General features: G+C 33.9%; 3 protein-coding genes across 3 annotated transcripts; 1 reads left to right on the plus strand and 2 right to left on the minus strand.

Annotated features, from left to right (window-relative positions):
* Positions 1-797: 797 nt before the first annotated feature.
* On the minus strand, positions 798-5,517 carry LOC145615055 (transcription factor bHLH110-like). Its single transcript, XM_081670131.1, has 7 exons — positions 5,143-5,517; positions 3,829-4,546; positions 2,974-3,108; positions 2,556-2,621; positions 1,680-1,745; positions 1,527-1,589; positions 798-1,391 (listed from the first exon to the last, which is right to left on the minus strand). The coding sequence occupies exons 1-7, from the start codon at positions 5,316-5,318 to the stop codon at positions 1,218-1,220; spliced, it is 1,398 nt and encodes a 465-aa protein (XP_081526257.1). The 5' UTR covers positions 5,319-5,517; the 3' UTR covers positions 798-1,217.
* Positions 5,518-9,783: 4,266 nt separating this feature from the next.
* On the minus strand, positions 9,784-16,326 carry LOC145614483 (cyclin-T1-3-like). The gene is made up of 7 exons (XM_081669536.1): positions 16,210-16,326; positions 14,934-15,235; positions 14,591-14,672; positions 12,967-13,101; positions 12,698-12,873; positions 12,445-12,596; positions 9,784-10,657 (listed from the first exon to the last, which is right to left on the minus strand). The coding sequence occupies exons 2-7, from the start codon at positions 15,143-15,145 to the stop codon at positions 10,116-10,118; spliced, it is 1,299 nt and encodes a 432-aa protein (XP_081525662.1). The 5' UTR covers positions 15,146-15,235; positions 16,210-16,326; the 3' UTR covers positions 9,784-10,115.
* Positions 16,327-18,346: 2,020 nt separating this feature from the next.
* LOC145614661 (uncharacterized) lies at positions 18,347-21,992 on the plus strand. The gene is made up of 3 exons (XM_081669731.1): positions 18,347-18,468; positions 18,569-18,649; positions 20,778-21,992. Exon 3 carries the CDS (start codon positions 20,781-20,783, stop codon positions 21,567-21,569), a length of 789 nt encoding a protein of 262 aa, XP_081525857.1. The 5' UTR covers positions 18,347-18,468; positions 18,569-18,649; positions 20,778-20,780; the 3' UTR covers positions 21,570-21,992.
* Positions 21,993-22,998: the final 1,006 nt, after the last annotated feature.

The following is a 22,998-nucleotide window of genomic DNA, read 5'->3' on the forward strand; positions in this document are numbered from 1 at the left end:
TCACATGAATATTTTAAGAGCTTGCCAAAAGCTTGAAATTCTCTCACAATACTATAGACACATTGCTTGACCACTTTGTAATTATAAGGCCTTCAACCTCTTTAACGTATGGCTACAATTAAGCCACTTTTTTTTTTAAAAAAAAAAGAAACTATGCCAAAATATCTTACCTTTACTCCGTATTACATGCACTAATGCATGCATACACAAGAACCTTCACCTTCAGCTACTTTCTTTTTCTTCTTCCAAATTAAAGGTTACTCCGGTTTATCTAAAGTTCTAAGACTTAGATTCTTTAATAATACCTCTGTTTCTTTTTACATGCAACAAAGGGAAAAAAAAAAAAAACAATTCATCTGCTCGTATAAAAACATCCATTTAACTACCTGAGTAGATCTTTCTCATGCTTCTTTAGACATATGATTTCCCATGTATATTAATTTTCTAAGCCCATTGGGGTGGCCCATACTTTTCAGTATTATGTAATTTGGCCCAATATCCTGTTTTAAATTTTAATTTTAATCAATAGAATAGTTGTATAATTCCCCTTATTTTAACACGCGCAAAAAATATTTTTAATACGGAGTACTGATTGTAAGTTGTAACATACATCTGTGCAAGTGAAAATAATTTAAATATCAAGGCAGATCTATCAACCATGTTTTAACTCACAAATAATCACAATATAGTAATATACCGATTATCATCAAAGGGAGGACGTAATCGTTGCTAAAGTCTATGTGTTGCATTATTTAAAGAATGAGAGAAGTATCCGCTTTCAGCACAACTGCACAACTAAGCCTCTTGACGGAAATGTTGTACATGAGGGACAGCCGGACAGGCAACATGAGGCCGGCGTCCTAATGGAAAACACCGCGAAATTACTTACTAAGACAGTAGACATTGATCGACGGGCAAGAAATGAGCCTTGACAATAGACCTAATCTTGCTACGTTTAATGAACTATTTTGTACAATTGTTCGTAAAATTATAATACGAGTATTCAATAAGTAGTTTACATTGAGATAAAAATTTGACAATAGTAACACATTAATTATATTATATGCCTTAGAAAAATGGATCAAACGTGGTCTGTCTTGATCTTATGAATTCATTCAAGATGACCAAGTTTGTTCCATTAATCATACAAGTAACATATAATTACTACATACTCGTATATATTTTCTCTTTACGCATTTTAATTAAATTATCTATAATTAGAAGCCAGCAGGATTAAAATTAGGAGATGGCCAAATACCACCATTAATGGCAGCATCACTTGCTAAATTAATATAGGACATACATGATTGAGGCACAAGACATAATCCTCGGCTTCTTAAGTCGTCTGTTAATATTGATTCATCACTCTCACCATATTCATCGTCTTTAACCTGCAAGAATAATTATAATATAAAGTATTTATTCATCATGTAATTTCGATTTATACGTATATTTTGTACGTTCATGCATGATCATATATATACGTAGTTCATGCAATAAATATAACATACATACATAGATCTTACCCTTTGAGTGGTATTGGAGCTTTTGTTGTTAGATGATGACTTCATGTATGGAACACTTAGTGTCTGCATTAATAAAAATGTTTTACGTATTTAAGCCTTGTTTTTTTCACCTTAAAAATAAAAAAGTATACGTAGTATGTTCGTTGTTCGTACCTCAACTTGGTTTTGGAGGAATTTGATGTATCCGATTGCTTCCATCAATACGGAAGCTGTATCTGTCTGCCAACAACACCCAAATACAAGTTTAACAACACAATTTTTCAAATAAATGTTCATTTCAAAGCTTCTTCTAAGTTACATACTTACTTTACATATATATCACTTCATATAGTTATAGCATATTGTATGATCGAACTACGTTACTTTCAGAATTTCAGATCGAGAAGAACTTTATATTAGCATTAGTTTATAAATGTCAAAATGTGAGAGAAGTTTATTGACGAACATTATTATAAAGCTACTCCATACTAGTTAAAATTGAAATATATAAAGCTAGTTTTTTTTTTTTGAAAACCCGATATAAAGCTAGTTAAATGTGTTGAAAAAGCTAAAGGTTTTTTTTTTCCCTTCAAATAGCGGTTTATAACATGTAACTTTCAATTGATGTACATATACATAAAGATGATACAGATTTTTGATAAGCTAGGTAGCTTTAATTTTGATAAGGTTGTTGAGTAACTTTAATTTTCTTTTCAACTAGCTTAAATTTTTTTGAAAAGTTACTTTGCCAAACACATTATCAAATCAATAATTAAGTTAATTAACTTCTCATATGGACTATCAATCTTTCAAATTAGATAAGATGTCTTGCCAAATGTTACCTCTTCATCTACTTTATTCAAATTTTTTTTGACAAGCTACTTTATTCAAATTAAAATATAGAATATATTATATATTTTGACTCTATGAAATGATTTTGATTGTAATAATGCAACAATTTTGACTCTATGAAATGATTTTGATTGATCAATTTTAATTGCAATAATGCAACAATATAATCATATATAATGTTAAGTACTGAGTATATACCTTGCCAAAGGGTGCCACTAGTTGTTGAAGAGCCGCGATTCTATCTCCTAACTTCTCTTTCCTTACCTGATTAATACACAATAAGCATGAATGTCGTTACACAATTGTATATGTAGTTTAACACAGTGCATAAGATACATCATTCTAAGAAAATAAATGACCTAGTGTAAATAATTTCGTGTTAAAATTCCGTCAAATACTAACATGTGTAGTTCTCTTTGTAATTTACGTAGTTAAGATAGAGAACGTCTGAAGGTTTGTATCATATCATACATTAAAGATACTAGGATAGCATAACAAAGTTCATGAATGTTAACTGACTAAATTTAGAAAGTGACATATTATTTAGTAACCAAGCAAATCCGAAGTGCTAATAATTGAGAATCAACATGCTTAAGTTAACCTTGCTATAACCTACCTTAAAAGGAGGGCAAGAAGTGCGTGGTTCGAACCGTGGTTTTTTAGATGGCATTTGATGAGTTGATTGTTGCTCCATAATGTAGTTCTTTGAATCAGCTGGGATGACTCCATTATTATTGTTAAAAGATGAAAGCTTTAACCAAAAGAACTTAATCAATATCAATATAGACTACCCACAAAAAGAAATAAGTAAACCACATAAACTTTGCAAGAAAGGAAAAAATAAAGAAAAGAAAAAGTCATAAGGTTCTGAAAAGATAATTTTTTATATCATTTCAATGTATAAAGCTGAAGGTATCATTCATATAAAAAAAAAAAAAGAAGATAAATTAGCAGGACCATTCTTTTTCTCTTTCAAAAATTTAAATTATTCAACTTTAATTTATAAAGAACTTTAGCTTTTTCTATTTTACTCATACAATTATAAGAGTAAATAATTAATAATAATTGATTGATCCTTTTATTTTATAATATTCTTTCTTTTTACATATTGTCCTAAATATATAATTAATGAGTCACTATTATTAAAGTATACTTAGAACACTAATCCACGCTTGTCAAAGGTGGAGAATCATTAATTTTTAAAGTTAAACATGTGTTTTGTTTGACATTTTGACAATGCAAATAAATATCAAAACCTATACCAAATATATTAGCTAAAAATAAAAGAAAAATATAACAAATAAGATGTAGAAATATATAAACTCCCTTTGTCATTTTTTTTGTTCTTCGCGGTATTGAGGAGAAAATTGTTTCTAAAAATAGAAAGATCAGAAAAACAAATAAAGACAGAAGGAGTATATGTACATAAAACCATTAACGTTGATATATGTAGCAAAAAGAATGTACTCACATTATTTGGAATATTGCAAAGTTTGAGATCATTAGACTGTTGCAAGTCATGCTCAACGTTGAACCGAGGACTACCTTCAAACAACTCTAGGAGATTATTACTTGGAGAGGAATGATTGTTAAGAGTCTCTCCACTTAAAAATCGAGCAGTAGCGAATAGATCGAAACCATTTTGAGCATTATTAGCCATCTGAGAATCAATTGTGCTCGAACTAGAAGATATTGGTGAAGACATATTATTGTTGTTGTTGTTGTTGTTGTTGTTACTCATGTTCGAAATATTTACACTAGGAAAAATCTGGCTGAAAGTAGTACTAATGCTTTTATTAGTATTTTGAAATTGTTGTATATTTGGTTGGAATGTTGAAGGCTGATTATGATGAAGATTTCTATTATTAGAAAGCATATGGTTTTTGAAAGTAGGAGATAATGTGTTCTTGAGAAGTAGCATTTCACTTGGTGATGAAGTTGAGGAGCTTAAAATGTCACTAAATTTCGCGAAAGTAGGATTATCATGGTGATCTGAGGAGGTTGATGGTGATTGTTCTTCCTTAACTTTGTCGGCGATAAGTTGATGATGATGTTCTTGGTGAGGAGTAGATTGATTAATGGTAATATGATCATTAGGCCAAGGAAAATCTACTTCTTGTATTAGGGAATTGTTAAGAGAAGTGGGAGCATCTTCACCACAAGTTGCATGGATATTGCCATTATTGTTCCTGCCAATTAAAATTAACAAAAGTTTAAGTAAAACCTCTAATTAAACATGTATAATTAATGAAAGTGAATTTTTGTAAAATTAAATTACAAATTCTTGGAATGAAATAAACTTATGAATTTTATATATTTGAATACTTGTTAAATGGTCTATGAATTATGTGAAAATTATTTCACAATAGTAACTATTCTATGTCTTTGGAAAAATTTTATCTTTAAATTAGATCCATGCATAAAAAGATAGGAGATCAAAAGAGATCCAACAAAGAGGAAAGATTACCAAAACATGATGAAAGGCAATTATAAAACCCTAGTTCTAGGAAAATGCATGTAAGATCTAAGCACAAACTAGCAATAGGAACCCCACTAGCGCGAAGAGGGATTTCTCTCTCTATTCACTTCAGACGACTGAGCTTATCTCATATGTATGTACAAATTTCAAATCAAAAGATTAAAAGTTCACATCCCACCTACTTCTTTATATTTTTTCATGGAAAAATTAATCACAAAAAAAATTCAAATTTCTTTAGAAAAAAATGATATACATAAATTTATGCCAAAATAATTATAAAATAAAATAAAAAAAAATTCAACTTACAAGAAGAAAGTGGGAGCTTTCCAAGCATGGTCATTTTCTGCAACACTAAAACATGGAGAAGGCAAAGAAGGTTGATTATTAGAAGCAGAATCTGCAATAAGTTGATGATCTTGAAGATGATGATGATGATTATGTTGCTGATGAAGATTTGAAGGTTCCATGCTTATATCACACATTTAAGTAATAATATGTGCATAATATAAGTATAGATAAATATAATTATATAAAAAATTGGGCTTTAAAATCCCAAGATTAAGAGTGTATTAATTTAATCTCCTTCCCATAATTCTGAGCTCCCTCCTAACAACAAGAATAGTTTCAGGTGACAGCCACAAAAAACCCAAGTTTTTATGCATTATATTGCTTTTTTAACAACTTTTTTCTCATTTCTATAATATCCTCTTTTGTGTTTTCAACCTCTTAAAGTACCCTTGAAAAGAAAGAAAGCTTAGGAGGAATTGCTCTCTCCTAGAGGGGCTTTTTAGGAATTTTGACTATAGTTGATTAGTGTTAAGGATATATAGACTATTTTTGATGTGGATGTTAGCTTACTATGTTGGGAAAGTCTTTAGATTAAGGTTGTTAAAAAATCTATATTCAAGACTAATATGTAAATGTATATATCTTTGCTAAGTACGTATGAAAATTTTATTGGCCATTTAATGGGAGGCGATAGAACGAAAGTTTATTAGGGCCTAGAGGTGTAAACGAGCGAGTCAAGTTGAGTAATATCCTATTTGTGTTCATGTTCAATTAATTTGAGTCAGTCTGAGCTTTCAATCATGCAAGCTCAAATTCAATTTAATGAGCAAGGTTCAACTTGTTTATGATGAGGTTGTAGTTTTCGTGAACAATTTGTGAATAGCTCATTATTAATTAATTATATTGAGTCGTGTTTATAAATGATAAGATTTTCTTATAAACGAGTTGTGCATGCTACTTACAATCAAGCATAAAAACAAATCCTTGTTAAATACTCTATAAGAGTCTAGGATTTTACTTGATGAATAGGTAAATTAACTTAATAAATGTGAATAGTCAATAACGAACTTTATTAAACAAGCTTGTTCACGAGCATAAATAAACTACTTGTTCATGAGCTTATTTGAACGAGTATATATATTTATGTTCATGCTCAACGTGATTTAGGAATGGAACGATCGAGCTTCAAGAATTGTGGGTTCAAGCTTGGCTCACCTATTAAATTTTAAAAAACTAACATAAATGAAAGCACTTGGGGCCTGTTCTCATTGACTGAACTCAGCTGAACTGAACTGAACTGAACTGAACTGAACTCAGCTGAACTGAACTGAACTAAATTGAACTGAACTGAACTCAGCTGAATTGAACTGAACTGAACTGAAATGAATATTTTATAAGAGAAGGAATTTAGGAGCTGAACTGAACTGAACTGAACTGAACTGAACTGAACTGAATTGAGCTGAACTGAACTGAACTGAACTGAACTCAGCTGAACTGAACTGAACTGAACTGAATTTCAACGTAAGAGAACAGGCCCTTGATCAATCTTAGGTATCCAAAGTACCAAATAATTAAAGTTTTTAAATTAAAGTAGAATTTTCCTTAATTAATTCAATTCCACACATAAAAAAATTATCTCTTTTAAGATATGATAGTTACTTTTATCATTAGAATACTAATCGTCTCTTTTGTTTTACGTTTTTCTAAAAATCTATTCGGGATTGACTAAAATATGAAGTAAAATGATAAATGTACCAATTATTTCCAGCCAAAGAGAGTATCAAGTTTGCCGACCCATAGCTACTTGTTTCTTTCTATCTATCAATCTCAAACTTTGTTTCTTTTGTTTTTATTCTTTGTTTAGGAGATCGATCAATAATGTGTAAGAAGGGTTATTCTTTTTGGCAGACTGCAATAACAGGAAGATGATTACAAATTAGCTAGGTTATCATCATAATTGTCCTTCCCTTCAATCCCAAGGCTTTAATGCTAAGCAAATGATGACTATTGGCAGCCGTGCCCTATTAAATATCCTTACTCTTAACCCAGCATGTTTATAAGCTCTGATTACCTCTTAATTATGTATTATATCTTGCTAAATAAATTATTTATAATATGTGCTTTTTGATGGATTAGATAATAATAATAATAACCATATCTTATGCTTGGTCGGTTATGAAAAAAATTATAGGAGTAATGAATATAGCTAGTAGCTCAATGGAGTTAACTATTACATCCATCATGATTATATAAGCTTAGGTTAATCATGGCTTGTCTAAGACTTGATTCGTTAGCAAGATTGTTACTTTAACATTATTTTAAAGCTAGGTGTGTAGTTACAACATGGATGCCCATCATTTTGATGCATTATGTTTTTGTATGTTAGTAGAGATGTGGCATTTTTCCTAAAGGTAAGCAGAATTGTCTATCAGATTGAAGCCTTGCATATGTCAATCTGACTTAGATCAGCTAACTAGATACATTATTATATTAAAAGGGGTCAGGAGGTAGGGTAAGAGACTAATTACCACCCTCGATCAAAAAATATTCTTAGTGAAGTAGTGAGGATTGAACCCTCAAAATCAAAGCTGTAAAGTACAATCTTTATCTCTAGACCAATCTTAGCGGTAATGTTGCCATCATATGTTTTTAAGAAAGAGCCTTAATGTGTTCTATAAAGTTTTGGCTTAAGGTAGAGCCCATGTATGTTGCATTTGTGAGAAAATTTGACAAATTATAATTACTCCATGTGTGAGAACTTATAAGCTCTTGTGAATTCTTACATACTCCATTAACACCAATTGGATGGTGTAGGTTAATATAATTGAATCTACAGGAAAAAATACATGTATAGGATGCATTATATTGGTAACACAAGTAGAGGCTAGGATGGGAATGGATGATGACTTGATAATATAAAGGGTTTAGAAGACATTGAAGGAGCCTTAAGATGACATGAATGGAGGAAGCTAAAAATGACATGAGCAAAAGTAGGTTAGAAAAAAGAGTAAGAAACAAATGATAAAAGCTAATGGAGGAAGATGATAAGCTAAAATCTTGATTCATGCAACTAATCTTGATTTAGAAGTGAGGCTTTGGTTTTGTTATTGTTGTAACTTTGTTGAATTTTCGCACAAATCAAACACATACATACATTATCATTCTTAATCATATTAACATGTTACATCCGTTCAAAAAAAAAATATTAACATGTTACATGTACGCCTTATTATCATATCTCAAACTTGTCACATATAATGAAATTAACACATGTACTGGATGACCATTTTTACTTTATCACGGGTTAAAATTCTACATATAAATATATAACTCCTTTAATAAGAGAGAAAAGTACAGTTAATGAGTTGATTAACCAGTTAAGTAGGGAAGTTAGTCAGATAAGACAGAAATAAAATCAGGGGACAAAAGTTAACATCAGAGTAGAAAATGGGATAGAGAAACATGGCAAGGGGGGTATGGGCAACTTTGGCTTTAAAATTCTCACCTTTTTGCTTTTACCCTTCATGCTTAGCCCCATTGTCACCCAACCACCTGTGCTGTATTTTACACATTTTCATTTCAATCTAATAATTTATATGTGCACCCAAAATAAAACCATCTCGATGTAACATACAAGTATATAAATAATACTGTACTTGTTATATGTGGATGTGTAATATACTAATATTAATATAGAAATGATAGAAGTACTCATGTACGTAATTACATATGTAGACAGAGGTACAAGTAGTCGAGTAGTTATAAATCAATTTCTTGATTAAACCATCTATTCAATATTGATGACTTTTAAGGTTAAACTAATAAACTGACATACGATAAGGAGATAATTTTTAATAAAGAGCATTTATTAGAGTGAGCAATAGTTACTTGGATATATAGACATATAGTAACATACTAACATGTATGTGGACGGCAATTACTTTTTTATTAAGTCTAAAAGTGTTGAGATTAAAATTCATCTATTTTATTTACCTTTGTGGCTCTCTACACCAAAAAACAAATAAATATGAGTAGAGACAGTTGCTAAACGCATGTAATTAATTTATTAAACAAATATAAGTAAGTCATAGAGACAAATATTCTGTTAGAAGTACGTGCATTAGGTCATCAACTTTGTCAAACTGAGTCTCACAAACTCTCAAGATTATTCATTCCATGAAGTCTGCTCCGACAGAAGTGTTTCAGGCGCATTTTCTTGTTTTTTGTACCCTCCTTTTTTTTTTTTTATTTATTCTTTTCTTATTTTATTTTGATTGAGATCTACTGTAACATTTGCCTTATAAAATATCCGAGGTACAAACTTACGAAATAATACTTCGTACTTGAGTGACTGCTAGACTGCTGGTATGGTATTTGCCCAGCCTACAGGAAAATATAAAGAATCCGTATTAGTATTTAACTCACTTGGTAGGATTCTTACCATTCTAGAAATACGAGGCTAGAATCTTACCAATTGATAATGGTGCTTGTAGGCGGGGAACTTGGGATCCCTTGGACCCAAAAAACATTACATGATCTTAAATAGATCTTCATGTTCTGCAAAGTCGGAAACACAAAAATTGGTGGAGAACAGAAGGTAAAATCAAGACAGTTGTATGTAATCCCAAACAATTATTTTATGATGGAAAATGCTCTAACTTATATATAGAAAGTTTTGCACTATTTATGATTACAAATGATCAAAATTTAATGCCAGCCTTGAAAGCAGGCATAAGTGCATAACCCATTATATTTACATCCATATTTGTTAGTATACATCACTTCTACAATCAAGGTTTCCCAGAATTCATGCAATACTCGTAACTGAATAAAACGAGTTTACAAAGCTTTGCCAATTTTGTTGTTTCTGGATAAGGGGTACTAAAGCCACCCAATTGAGGCCTTAAAAATTAAATGAATTGATACTGTGAAATGAGAGGATGAGAACTGGACGATTCGAATTTCTCAGACAAAAATCAACTTCTACTTCACTAATGAAGCACCTTCTGTCTCTTGGAAGCGGCCACATACTCAAGTTCTACTCCTTTCTCCAGTTCACTCTCAATTAAGAGATCACTGTCCAGGTCACTTTCTGTTACTGCCACAGCCTTATTTTTAGCACATTTCACACGCCGGGTTCGTTCAAATGCCCCTTTGAGGCGGTCCAAATCAATGTTTCCAAGTGCATCATCCCCACGAGCAGTTTTGGAGCTTGTATCAACTGTCTCACAGTCAATGACACTACTAACTCCACTGCAGTCACTTGACTGATGCTCTGATGCTACCTTAACCGGAAGATGGTTGCTTTCAACTATACCCTTCAACCCATACTTGTATGTTTGAGGTTTCTGCTCTCGAGCCACTGGAGCAGCTTTCTCCACAAGACCTGACTCAACTGTTGATCTGCTCTGTGCACTCTGACTTGTGGAGTTTTCAGCTTTCAGAGTAGATGGCTTGATCACATCAGTAGGAACTTGTGGTACTTTTTGTTTTTCATCGTGCTTAAAATACCGAAGCATTTGCTGCGTAACTTCTGAGAGAATGCAAAGCAACAAAACAGTACTCAAACTTCAATGAAGATGAATGAAACATAGAGAAAGTCCATTACTTTTGCATCTTATAGGGAGGCAAGAACCTCCCATGACAGCCTCTCCCCTCAAAGCATTGCTTCAATTTTTACTGTTAATCCTGAGTACCATTTTTTTTTTTCTCTCTAGGCATTGATACCATTTAGCAGCTGACATTACTACTTTAAAAGCATTTGTTTTCCGAATATAATAACTTCAGATGAATAAATAGTTCTCATCAGATTCAAGCCAATAATAATTTAAACATGGGCACTGAGGTAGCTACAAAATAAATAAACACAGCTTTTAGCATATCCACGGAGACATCACCAAAGGTTACAAAAGAAATGAGAAAGTAAATACTGCTATACAGGTTTGCCCGAGGAGCTACTTCCTGCTCATTTGTTGTTTAATTGGAAGACGACCCTATGGATATAAGAATATGTACATATTTTAGCAGGTGAGGTAGCTATAGAAGAAAAAATGTACACACAGAAATGACTTTTGGTTGACTTGGGAAGAATAGATTTGCAGTAGACAATGTTTCCAAATTCCAACCCAATTCCTTGTTTTGGTATGTTATTATAGAAATCACTAAATCAGTGGGCCTTCACACTAAAAACCATGTGGTGTTCATTGAAACCCAGGAGGGACAGTATCGGTTCCATCTACAGAAAACCTCAGATCAACCAACGTTCCTACTCCTAGCCACATACACCACCACCAATCCCAAAAAGAGGAGACTGCTAAGGAAAAACTACTGACCCAGGACAACCAAACCCACTACCGAGTCACTTAAAATTAAACATCATCTCCAACCAAACTATCTCCAACAGCCAACACCCCCCTTTAACCCTTTTTCCCTACTCTGCTTGTGTCCTCTTTCACTTAAAAACAAATTTGTTCTCTGTTCCACTACGCAACCTTATCTTTCCCCCTCTTGATAAAATTGTGTTCAGAAATTGAAGAGGGGCAGGATCTGAAGCGGTGGCTGCTACAAAAATGGAAAATTCCAAAGCATTTGACAAGCCAATTACAGTTCCGGTCAGCTCAATCACCTTCTCCAAACTCCTAGTAAAAAGAAAGGGAGATCTACCATTATTTTGCCTTAATTTGCTTCTTCGAGAAAGGATTAATCACCAAAGAATAGAAAGGTCCATCAAAAGCCAAGCTTCAGTCCATCCATACTACAAAGGAGGCAGTGTGTTGGCGGTTAAGGTCTCCAAAGATGGTTGCGGGTCCAGAATGGTAGGGTGAGGAAGGAGAAAAGATAGCAATAGGACTGGCAGGGAAAGGAACCATAGGAGAGGAAAACATTTAAAAAAAAAGATAGTTTGGCTGGAAATTGTTGGAGGGGATAGAAAGATAAGGGAAGTAAAGAGCAAAGGGCCGCCTCTGTCAAAATTAGTTGGGACTTGGGAGCATAGGCAAGAAAGAAAAGGGTAATATGGTTTTGACTAAGCAAATAAAAAGCTCAAGCGTTCACGCGATTTTTGTAATCTTCGTTTAATATCCTGCTCTCTCATTCTGTTACCAATTGCGCACACCTTTTTCTATCTAGCAATGAAATGGCCATTAAAGAATCACAGCATACCATAAATTTTCCCAATTTCTCAAGGTTCTCTGAAACATTTTTATCCAAAATTTTTAAGATTCGGGTGATGTATACCTTTCCCAAAGTTTCACTGGCTAATCACAGTTTCAACAGCAGGAAAAAAAAAATAGAAATGATGACAAATAAATAATCACAAACCTTCTAGTTGCTTAGGTGACACATCAAACTGCAGCCACCAAGCCTTTCCATCAACCATTGGCAGTTTGAAATTAATAAGCTTGGCTGCAACTGACAAGGATCCAGCAGCAATGTAGTGTGGTTTATACTGCAAGCATAACGTTGTTCTAAGCCTGTAACCACAGCAACAGATTATTTGAGCAACATTGAGATACAGATACCAACTTTAGCCCAATAGTAAACACAGATGAGTTATCAAAAGGGGAATCATTACCATTCATTCACAAGATTCCAAGCTGCTTTTGCAACTTCATTGTTTGAGATCTTTAGCCTCTTCAAAGCACCAACAAGTGGGCTAAATGGGTGTTGAATTGCCATATCAAAGTTGATTGTTACTAGCAAAAGATTCTCAGCAACTAGAATTAGCTCCTTCTGCTTATAATAAACTTCCTACAAGATGAAAACAAGACAGATTTCATATTATGCTAACACCTAGAAAAATAACTATCGTAGTCAATTATGGACATGAAAGGACCAACGTACCCGTCGTTTGATTCTCTCGGAAGCGGAAGGATCCCATTTATAGACTAATTCATACGCCACTAAGACAACATCCCTCAACGGACGTAGGTTGTCCTCCACTTTGGAAGCAAGAAACATGCAAGCAGTTGCGACTGTCTGCATAATTTGTACCATCACATTTGTGAGGACAGATCACCCACTAGGAACAGTAGTGAGGCAAAAGTCTTTTGAATACTGCAATTGACAGTCCCCACTCCCTATACCATTAAAAATTTCTATGCTTTTTGCTCACCCTATTATATATGACTTTCACATGATAAATGACCACTTTTGTAGAAATACAATTACTAGACAAAATTGAGAAGAGAGCCAAGTACATATATAGATTGTAGCAAATGATTAAGAAAAAGAATATTTATGAGAAGCCTTATTTATGAGAAGAATTTGAAGAAAAAGAATATTTATTCTTAATATCATCTGCAGCTGCTTAACTACTCAGCTCCTTGTGACTAAAACCCCTTTGTGTAGAAAGTTAATTATTTTAATGAATGAAGATGGGTTCTTTAGGTCAATGATCACATTTTTTGCTACTTTGACCATCAAGATATATGAATTATAAAAGTATATAGATATAGATTCTACAACTGGAAAAAAATTGGTTAGATTTTAAGGGATATTTAAATCTATGGACAAGGGAGTAAAAACTATGAATTTATGGGATGCGGGGTATTGATCCCCATACCTCTCGCATGATAAGCAAGCACTCTACCAAATGAGCTACATCCCCTTATTGAGAGGGAAGGGGGGAGGAAACAATGAAAAACAACTCCAGGAACTCTAAGTAAAAGAACCCTTTAGGTTTTTCCAAGATACAATCTGACTATACAATTGAATAAAACTCATACTAAAAATCCATATTCATTTCGTAGAAAGCCAGTTTCAAAGAGATTCTAGAAAATACTTTTAGAACATTTTGTTTAGTCACAAAAGGTTTCATATCTGCCACAATATAAGCTGCAAAGTTTTTTTTTTGTTTTTTTTTTTTTTTTTTTTTTTTTTTGGGGGGGGGGGGGGGGGGGAGGGGGTAAAAGAGCCAACAATTTCAGGTTTACCTATCAAAATATCACAAGCCAGGACATTAACATACCTTATAAAACACTAAAGTGTGGATATCATAAATGTGCCAACTTTTCCTTTACATAATCGATCGAAAGAGACGCTACTAATATCTCTTTTAAATAAATTATAAAATATTGTTGTGGCCTTGTGGATTCATGAGGTCTCAAAATAAAAACAAATGAGACATAATTTTATCCAGCAGGGATGAAACACAAGCAGGAAGCAAAAATGCTGCAAGTAGCTTTTGTAGATACTTCTAAAAGATACAAGTACATTGTTATCATGGTCTCCTTTTGAAATTTTTGAAGCATAGATCCTACAGAGACAACGCAATAAATAAGCAAAAGAGCTTGAAGGAAGAAGAGAGGAACACAAACGAGGGGGTATAAAAAAATTAAGGCTGGGATGAAGTAGCATTTCTTGGAAAAAAAATCCTCCACTATTACAGGAACACTTTACAAATTTTAATTTACAGCTACATTTCCTGTATAGAAACAAGCAGGTCAAGTCAGGATTGCAACATTACCTGCCAATCATTCTTCGCATGAGATTGGCGCATATAAAATCGATGACAGAACATTGTTGCAGTTGCCGTAGTGACTGGGCTCCTGAAATGTATTAAATCACACTTAAATGAAGAGTACACAATATAGAACTAGCAGAATCTTCTAAACCTTTCCCCTGGTCTTAGATTTCTAATTGAAACCTGACTAAGAATACAAACACCAAGTTTCAATTTGTCATTATCCCCTTTAGGTAGAGCATTAATTAACATCATTGGAAGTTGGATATAATTATCCAAAAGATATCCCTTAATTCGGCAAGTAAACTTTATAAACTGTACTAATGTATGCAACAGATGCACTTACACTCGCAGCTTCATGCCAAGATCTTTAATAAATGAACAATATAATTTCCGCAGCGATGATTCCCTAGCCCGGTCAACCCCGTCCTTTCTAGACGGTGAATGGTTGTCTATTTCATCTTTGGTGAAGTACCAGCCTCGTGTACCCAGATGAAGTTCAGCAGTGAAATCTTTACAGGTAGCATTATTGCCATTTTGAGAAGGATTCACTGGCATTTTCACTTAAGAGCTCCTCCCACCACAGTCAGGAAAGACACCTCTAAGGTAAGAGCTCAATTAGTTACGAGCTTTCCACTAACAAGATAGCTGCACAATTTTGAAAAAGAAAAAGAAAAGATAATCAGAAGATACTACATCATCTACCACAGCTATAGCAAGGGAACCTACAGAAGTGCAGACCTGACATATAATTAATTACTCAAAGGGTTACTATTCGTCTATTCCAGATCATCCTAGGAAATCTATGCAAAGCTAAGAATAACTACAGAAAGGTAAATCATGGAACCAGTACTCCTCATTCGTTTGGTTGTATATTATTGAAATCAGCATATACTCCGTTGTTTATAAGAAACAAAAACAACTGCAAAAGTGTGTTCAATTTTCTTCTAATTCTAGATTAACTCTCCAAAATATCCCATCATTATCTAAGGAAATTCAACAGAAAGCTACATAAAACCAAATGAAACTCGAAGATTTCCTCAATTATATCAGATTTTACAATTCCATAGTTTTTCTATAACAACTTACTTTCCCACACTTCTTAATCTCATTAATTTACGCGAATCAACTAAAACAAAACTTCCAAAGCAAACTTCACTGATCCTACAATCCTACTCTTCACCAACATTTATTAGCAATGTCTCATAATACTCATCCCACTCCCCGACAACTTCCCAAATCAATAAAAAGAAAATTCAACCATACAGCCAACATGATCAATTGAAACCCTAATTCGTCCTACAACCAGAAAAACGACAGAAAATTAATTCTACGAAACCCTAATTCACCCAACACCCAAAATTCGACCGAATTCATCATGAATTATTACAAAAACACAAAATTCAGCAATAGTTCATGATAAAAGCGAGAAAATTGAGCCAAATATCAAAGTAATCTAGAAATCGACAACATAATCCAAAAATAAGGAAAAAAATTGCATCTTTATATAAAGAAAACATTGACACATATAATTCAAACAAGTTACTTGACAATTATAAATAAAATCAAACACATTAATTAAAGTAAATTAAACAAAAACAAATTGAGAGATATAGATAGACCTGAAGCTGCGGGAAGATGATGGAGTTTGATTTAGGGGTGAATAACGGTATCTGTTAAAATAAACAAAACAGAAACATGTTGTGTTTTTGTGGAAATTATAAATAAAGATATTCCAGTTGACCAAGAAGACGACTTCACACGTTTTTCAGATTTTTGTTGTTTTTTAAGGTCGGTAACTCACTTTAACTCGGTGATAATTATTTAAGGTTACTTACGAATTTTTCACTGTGTATCACAACAAAGTATAAAAAAATACGCGGAATCGCCAAGATGTGTATTCGATGAATTGAGGATGTTATAAGAATAATACATGAGATGTCACTACGTAATCAACATATGATTTGGATTATAAAGTAGCATGTTCTTAGGGGGATCACAATCTAGATACTAATATGAGCTTTGATTTGATAAATCCAAATTCTTTGGATAGTGGCATGTAATCTCATTATTTTTTGGAAAGCAAATCAAGCCGCGGATTTGATCGCGTGTTCTTTTAGAGATCTCAATCTTGATGCTATGGGCCTGTTCGCATTCACTGAACTGAGCTGAACTGAACTGAACTGATTAGAGCTAAACTGAAATGAATTGAATTGAGCTGAAATTAATATTTTTTGAGAGAAGGAAATTAAGAGCTGAAATGAACTGAACTGATTGGAGCTGAACTGAACTAATTAGGGCTGAACTAAACTGAAATTAAGTAAATATGAACAGGCCCCATATCAATTTTGATTTAATAAATCCATATTCTATTTTTATGTTTTCTCACTATTTTTTAGAAAGCAAATTAAGTAGCAAAATGATGACAAAATTAAAGGATCCTTCATCCTTAACATTGTCATCATGATTTTGTCATTTGCTCCTTCCCTCTTCCTTATTATCTGTAAGGATGCTTTAAGTTGACCAACTTCATGAAAAAATCATACTTGTAACTTCTAATTATTAGAATAATTATGATAAAATCACTATGCTCACACTTATTCAAGAATGATGCTTTAAATCGACAAGGATCTTTAGCCTTACGCCAAATTTGCATGACATATATGTGACATCATGTCGTGCATACATCACACACCACCATAATACATATGTAATAAATGTTTGAGTGAAGTAGCAACAAGAAGGGAAATAAAACTGAATATACACATAAATCAAGTGAGGACTCACATCATCTTAATATCATGTATCGAATTAATAACTTCTTACGTATCTTTAATAATTGAATCTACACATATATTAAATTATTAATTGTAGTTTTTTTTTCATTACTATATTACATTTTTGCATCAACATTTGTAACGGAGTATTATTCTTACCTTTTTATGACTTATACATGCTAACACAAGAACTCGCACATCATATACATCTACAGAGCTTTTTCAGTGCAGCAGGCCACATGGTGCGGCAGGGTTACTTGTATTCTGGGTTACTTGTTTTTGGAGTTACTTGTATTATGGGGTTACTTGTTTCTGGAGTTACTTGTATTCTGAGGTTACTTGTATGTGTTACTTGTATGGATTATTTGAATGGGTTGACTAACACCTACAAATAACCCCAGACCAAAACCTCGTACCAAACCAATAACACCCTACAAGTAACCACTGACCAAAACCAGTAACACTCATACAAGTAACCCCATAATACAAGTAACACCTACAAGTAACCCCTGACCAAAACCAGTAACACCCATACAAGTAACCTCAGAATACAGGTAACACCTACAAGTAACCCCTGACAAAACCAGTAACACCTATACAAGTAACCCCAAAATACAAGTAACACCTACAATAACACCATACAAGTAACACTGCCGCACCATGTGGCCAGCCGCATACAAAAATTTGTAATACATCTATCCCACCAAGTACGTAGCATTATTCTTGTAGACTTAAAGATGGATTAATTATTGCGACATCTTTTAAGGCTAATAACACGTATCCAAGTTTAGCACCAAAAAAAATAAAAATGAAAATCCATATCTATATCTATATATCCTATATGGACTACGAGTTTATCTACGAGTCCGTATTCATATCCGTATCCATAACAATTGGCCTTGCCCGCCTACCCGACCCGCTAAAGAAAGATTAGACTCTTAAATATCTCAATCCATCTTCCTTTTTCCACAAAACAACAATTGTCCCACTGGAGTCTAATTCTACCATTGTCTCATATTATCAATCTTGTCAAAATTTCCTCAATCTGAAAATCCCCAACAACCTATTTGATCACAACTACAACCCAGGATTTCATCGATTCTGGTATAAATTAAACACAATTTCTTATCCACTTTACTTCTTATCCAACAAATCCCTAATTTTCAACCTTCAATTTATCTATTCAATTGTCGTGCTAATTCAGGTGATGCTCAATTATATGGTGTTTGTGGATCTGCTTCAAGCAATTCAAATCATATTCTGGGTGTGGAATTGACCATCTCAGGTACCAATTTCAATTCTTTCGTGACTAATTTAATTTAATTTAATCTTATTGTTATTCAAAAACTGGAATTGGGTTATGTTTTGTTCTCGTTTTCATCGAATTTAATTACCAAGTTTTTGTGTTTAATTTACGTTTTCATGCTCATTTTTTGTCATTGTTTGACAATTAAAGAATTTTGTGAATTTGTCAAGAATGAAATTTTGCCAATGTACTTTGTTTGTTGTATTGCATATTTGCATGGGGTTGGTAATTATGTGCAATTGCCAGCATCATTGTTCTGGGAATTGAGTAGTTGATTGATGATTATACAGCATTGTCTGTAGTCGTAACGAACAAGAATTCGATTGTAATTAAAGTTGATGACGGAGGTAATGAGTGCAGGTCGAGGCGAGTTGATGGATGCAAGGATATAGAGGGGTAGAGAAAAGATTGATTGAAGAAATTGCTTTGGGCTGAGGGAAAATTAAGAGATGCAAGGTTGTAACTTGTAATTTGTTTAATGGTAGGAGTGGTGATGGACTCGCTATGGCAGCTGGTTTTGAGATCTTAACTTTTGTGGTTGGAGTTATACTAATATGGAAATTCAGACTATGGGTATGAATGTCTATAAATATTTTTTACGAACAAGTGAATCTTGTGAAGATTTGAGTGTTCAAGTTTGTTTGCTGTTGTGTCTTGTACCCAAGTGACATTGTAGCCTTAATTGCCGAGATGTTGGAAAGGTCATGTTTGGTATATGATAGGAGTTATGCGTAGTTAAAAAAGATTTCTGATGTCCTTCCATGTTCCTGGAGGCGTAGATATCTCTGCAATATTCTAGTTGATTGTAGACTTTTGTAGTTTATGGGAAGTTTATACGCCTGTCAAAACAGATTTTGGAACATGACATGTAGCTAATAAGGGTGTGTTGTCACCTATGCTTTCAATTCGTGATTTGACAATGGATTCTTCAATAAAGACAATGGATTTTACCATATAAGAAAGCTTGAACTCATTTCAGATGTTATTCCTTGATTTCCTTGGTGAAGAGTATATGGACATGTATATAGTAATATCATACTGTCAGAATCACATTTGGTTTTGACACAGCCTTGCTGCAGAAGTTGACCATTGTTGCGTGTGATTAAGTTTGTTGAAGTAAGCTATTTTAGTACAAAACTAAATGCGGCTTTGTTCTCATAGAGATCCAAACTACGGGGACTACCTTGTCAATTAGAATAACTTTAAGTAATGGATACAGGAAGAGTAGTGCTGATATTTCTATCATCCAGTCTGTCTGCATACTCAAAATACGATGCTTTAATTAGGCCTTCCTCTACCTTTTTATGGTGTACATCCATGCACATTCTGTTCTTATGAGCTGCTACTCTGACGTCCTTTGCTTTTTTTTGAGTTCAGTTCATTCTCGTTTCTTGGTAATCTGTTGCCATCAAATCCAGAGCTGGATAAAAGCTCAATTTTGATGTGCAGCTCACTTGGTCGCATACATCTTGACCTCACTAGAGATGACCTTGTAACTGCATTTACATTCTAGACTGATGTTTTGGGAGAACATAAGGGACCTATATTGCCCCTAGAATTATTGTAAATTGGAACTGGAACAGGTCTTCTCTTTGTTACTACGTGTTATTTTTTTCTGCCTGCCTGATTGGTTATGACCCTTTTTTTTTTCTCATCCTCCAATATTTTTATGGACTCCTAACAATCCAACTTGATCCTAGTTGAATACTCAAATTTGTGTGCATTCAGCTGAAAATGCAATATCATTAGGTTGGTATATGTGAGGAATATAAACTTATTTTATAGTATTAGATCTAAAGTTATGAATGCCATTTCTCAGGGTGTACTACTGATTAGTATCTAATAAGAGAAGATTGTGTCTGTAGATGGGTCAATCTCTTTTGAGACCGTCAATTGTACGATCAGTAGCTGTCAGATAAGCTATGTGATATTTATGCCAGCTACTACTCGTAACTCATAGAAAGCCTAGGAGTCAGAGAAAAGATTGTGTACATTGCATAGGCTGTGAAACTTCTGATCTTAAACTCATATATCTCCCCTATTCATTATATTTTGATTTGCTCTGAAGTTTGCAAATTTATAACTTTTCCAATTTGTGTACTTGTAGTAAATGTGTGAACTCTCTCCTGCTGATGGCTTTGTCGAGATAAATGAGAACTTGGGAGATATGATTAAGTACGTGGCAAACGAACCTTCTGTAGGACTATACTACATCCAGCAGCATGCTCAAAGTGCAGTGCCGAACGTCATCAGGCTCAAGAATAATATCTTGGAGAAGTCGCATGAAGTGAGTCTACACACTGAAGATTTGGAGGATTCCGTAGCTATGACAAGGACAATGAAAAAATGTGGTTCCCCGGTTATTGATGCAATGATTCGAGATATTAAGACATCTCTGACCATAATGTCAACCAAACAACCGGTTAGAGGTGTTATTAAACCACGCACTTCAAGTTATCAGGCTGGTGCGGCCAGTTCCTGGGGCTCAGCATGGGCTCGCTCTGCAATTAGTGACCAGAATGATGTTGTGAAATCAGGAAGTTACTTTTCTAGTGTGTTCCAGTCTGCTAAGGAAAAGGCAGCTAACTTGAAGTGGGCACAAGGTACACAACTCAATGTGCAGGAGCCATTACCTTCTGGAAGCAATAGTTCCACTCAGGTGGAGGAAAGTGATGATTTGCCTATATCTAGTCAGGTTGAAAATGAGGTAGTTGAAGGCGGTAATTTATCCTTAGATGGAAAATCTCAACTTGTATTGCCCGAAGCAATAGAATATGACGAGTTCAAGGCTGATAGGGAAGCCAGACTAGAAGAGTGGTTGGATGATTCAGGCAACGTTCTTCAAAATGAGAATGGCGAGGCTGACGAAAATGGGCCTCATCGGTTTGACAGTTTATGATGATGTCTCTGGTTACTCTGTTATATTGATTATATTGACATATTGATCTTAGTGATCTTTGAACTTGATGGTAGATTTATGTCTGCACCATCTGTTGTATCCATATGATACCTGTAACCTTACTGACAATTGGCCTTATTTTTTCTTACTGTACAGTTTAGAACGTGTCGGGGCACAATTGTAACTATGTTGTAATAATATCTGAGGACGACATATGTAGCTTAGTTGGTGCTCACCCCGACTTCCATGGCTAAGTCCCAGCCTCACTTCACCCTTTCCCTGGGTGGTTATTCACTTGGTTATCTAACATAGGGTCATAGGATACCAAGTGTTAGCTGCTTCCCTGAAAAATAAAATGTATTTTTAAGGTTGAAGTTTTCTTCAATAAAAGATGGTTTGTGAGTTTATGAAACTGAACTATGAAGTTACAAAATTCGATGCATGGAAGTGTAGAAGTTATGGAAGAACGTGAGGTCCTTGGCACTTCCATTCTCCTATGATGTTCTTGTTAATGTCTTTATACGTCATTTAACAATCAAGTACTCTTTCACTTAATTGATGAGTATCTATAGTCATATGCTCATAAGTCATAAGAGTAATAACCCATATTGGTGTTTAGCAATGGTATTTCAACTTGCACATTTACTAGCTTCACAAGTTACAATCCTCGCTAGGCAAGGTGACAAGGGGATGTGAATCCTTAACGCGCAAGGACACCTCAGTCATTTAGACTCATAATTGAGAATTATTAGTATATCTATAAGGATATATCATGTATATAACCGCGACATAATGTCCAATCATGAAGTTGGGGATAATGGGAATCGACCCCCCAACCTATCATTGTTCCCACCGTGGCAGAATAGTGACAAAGATGCTCAATGAGTCATCCTTGGGCCAACTAAAGAATGCATATAGGTTCCTAGCCACTCCTTTAAATTTCTAGTGTCCGAACAACCAAGGTTTTTAAGGCACCAATCTTAGTCGTGAAGAGTGGAGCGTATCTAGACTATCTATTAGCTTACTTTCCTAGCACAACGTGAGGTGGCCATCTCAAATTAAGATGGGCATGGTCTATAACATGAACAATAACAGTCAAAAGTAGAGTAGAAAGTTATCATCTAGATGAAGGAGTTGAAATTATGATATTTCTTCTAGCTTCCAATGGCTACTAAAAAATCATCTATCGATAAACGTATTTCTAGTTTGTTATTCATTCTGTATAATTGCAACAATATAACTAGCATATAAACTTTGACCACAGATATAATCAATTTTGCACTAGTTTAAAGTTAAACTGTTGTAAGTTTTTTAATATGTACGAGTAAATTTAATGTCAGGCATGGTAAGCGTTACAAGGGCCCTACAGAACGAGGCCTCTGCAATGCCTCTTCAAAGCAAAGGCAAAGGAAAAGGAATGGTACGGATT

The sequence above is a fragment of the Chenopodium album genome, chromosome 25 (genome assembly GCF_948465745.1).
Source record: "Chenopodium album chromosome 25, dcCheAlbu1.1, whole genome shotgun sequence".
NCBI classification, from domain to species: domain Eukaryota; kingdom Viridiplantae; phylum Streptophyta; class Magnoliopsida; order Caryophyllales; family Amaranthaceae; genus Chenopodium; species Chenopodium album.

Coding starts and splice junctions, on each gene's coding strand:
- LOC145615055 (XM_081670131.1), bottom strand. CDS start 5,318: ATGTGTGATATAAGCATGGAACCTTCAAATCTTCATCAGCAACATAAT. Junction 1,746..2,555: donor TAGTGGCACCCTTTGGCAAG/GTATATACTCAG, acceptor TGTTGTTGGCAG/ACAGATACAGCTTCCGTATT. Junction 1,590..1,679: donor TCCTCCAAAACCAAGTTGAG/GTACGAACAACG, acceptor TTATTAATGCAG/ACACTAAGTGTTCCATACAT.
- LOC145614483 (XM_081669536.1), bottom strand. CDS start 15,145: ATGCCAGTGAATCCTTCTCAAAATGGCAATAATGCTACCTGTAAAGAT. Junction 14,673..14,933: donor CTTGGCATGAAGCTGCGAGT/GTAAGTGCATCT, acceptor AATACATTTCAG/GAGCCCAGTCACTACGGCAA. Junction 12,597..12,697: donor TGGAATCTTGTGAATGAATG/GTAATGATTCCC, acceptor CTGTGGTTACAG/GCTTAGAACAACGTTATGCT.
- LOC145614661 (XM_081669731.1), top strand. CDS start 20,781: ATGTGTGAACTCTCTCCTGCTGATGGCTTTGTCGAGATAAATGAGAAC.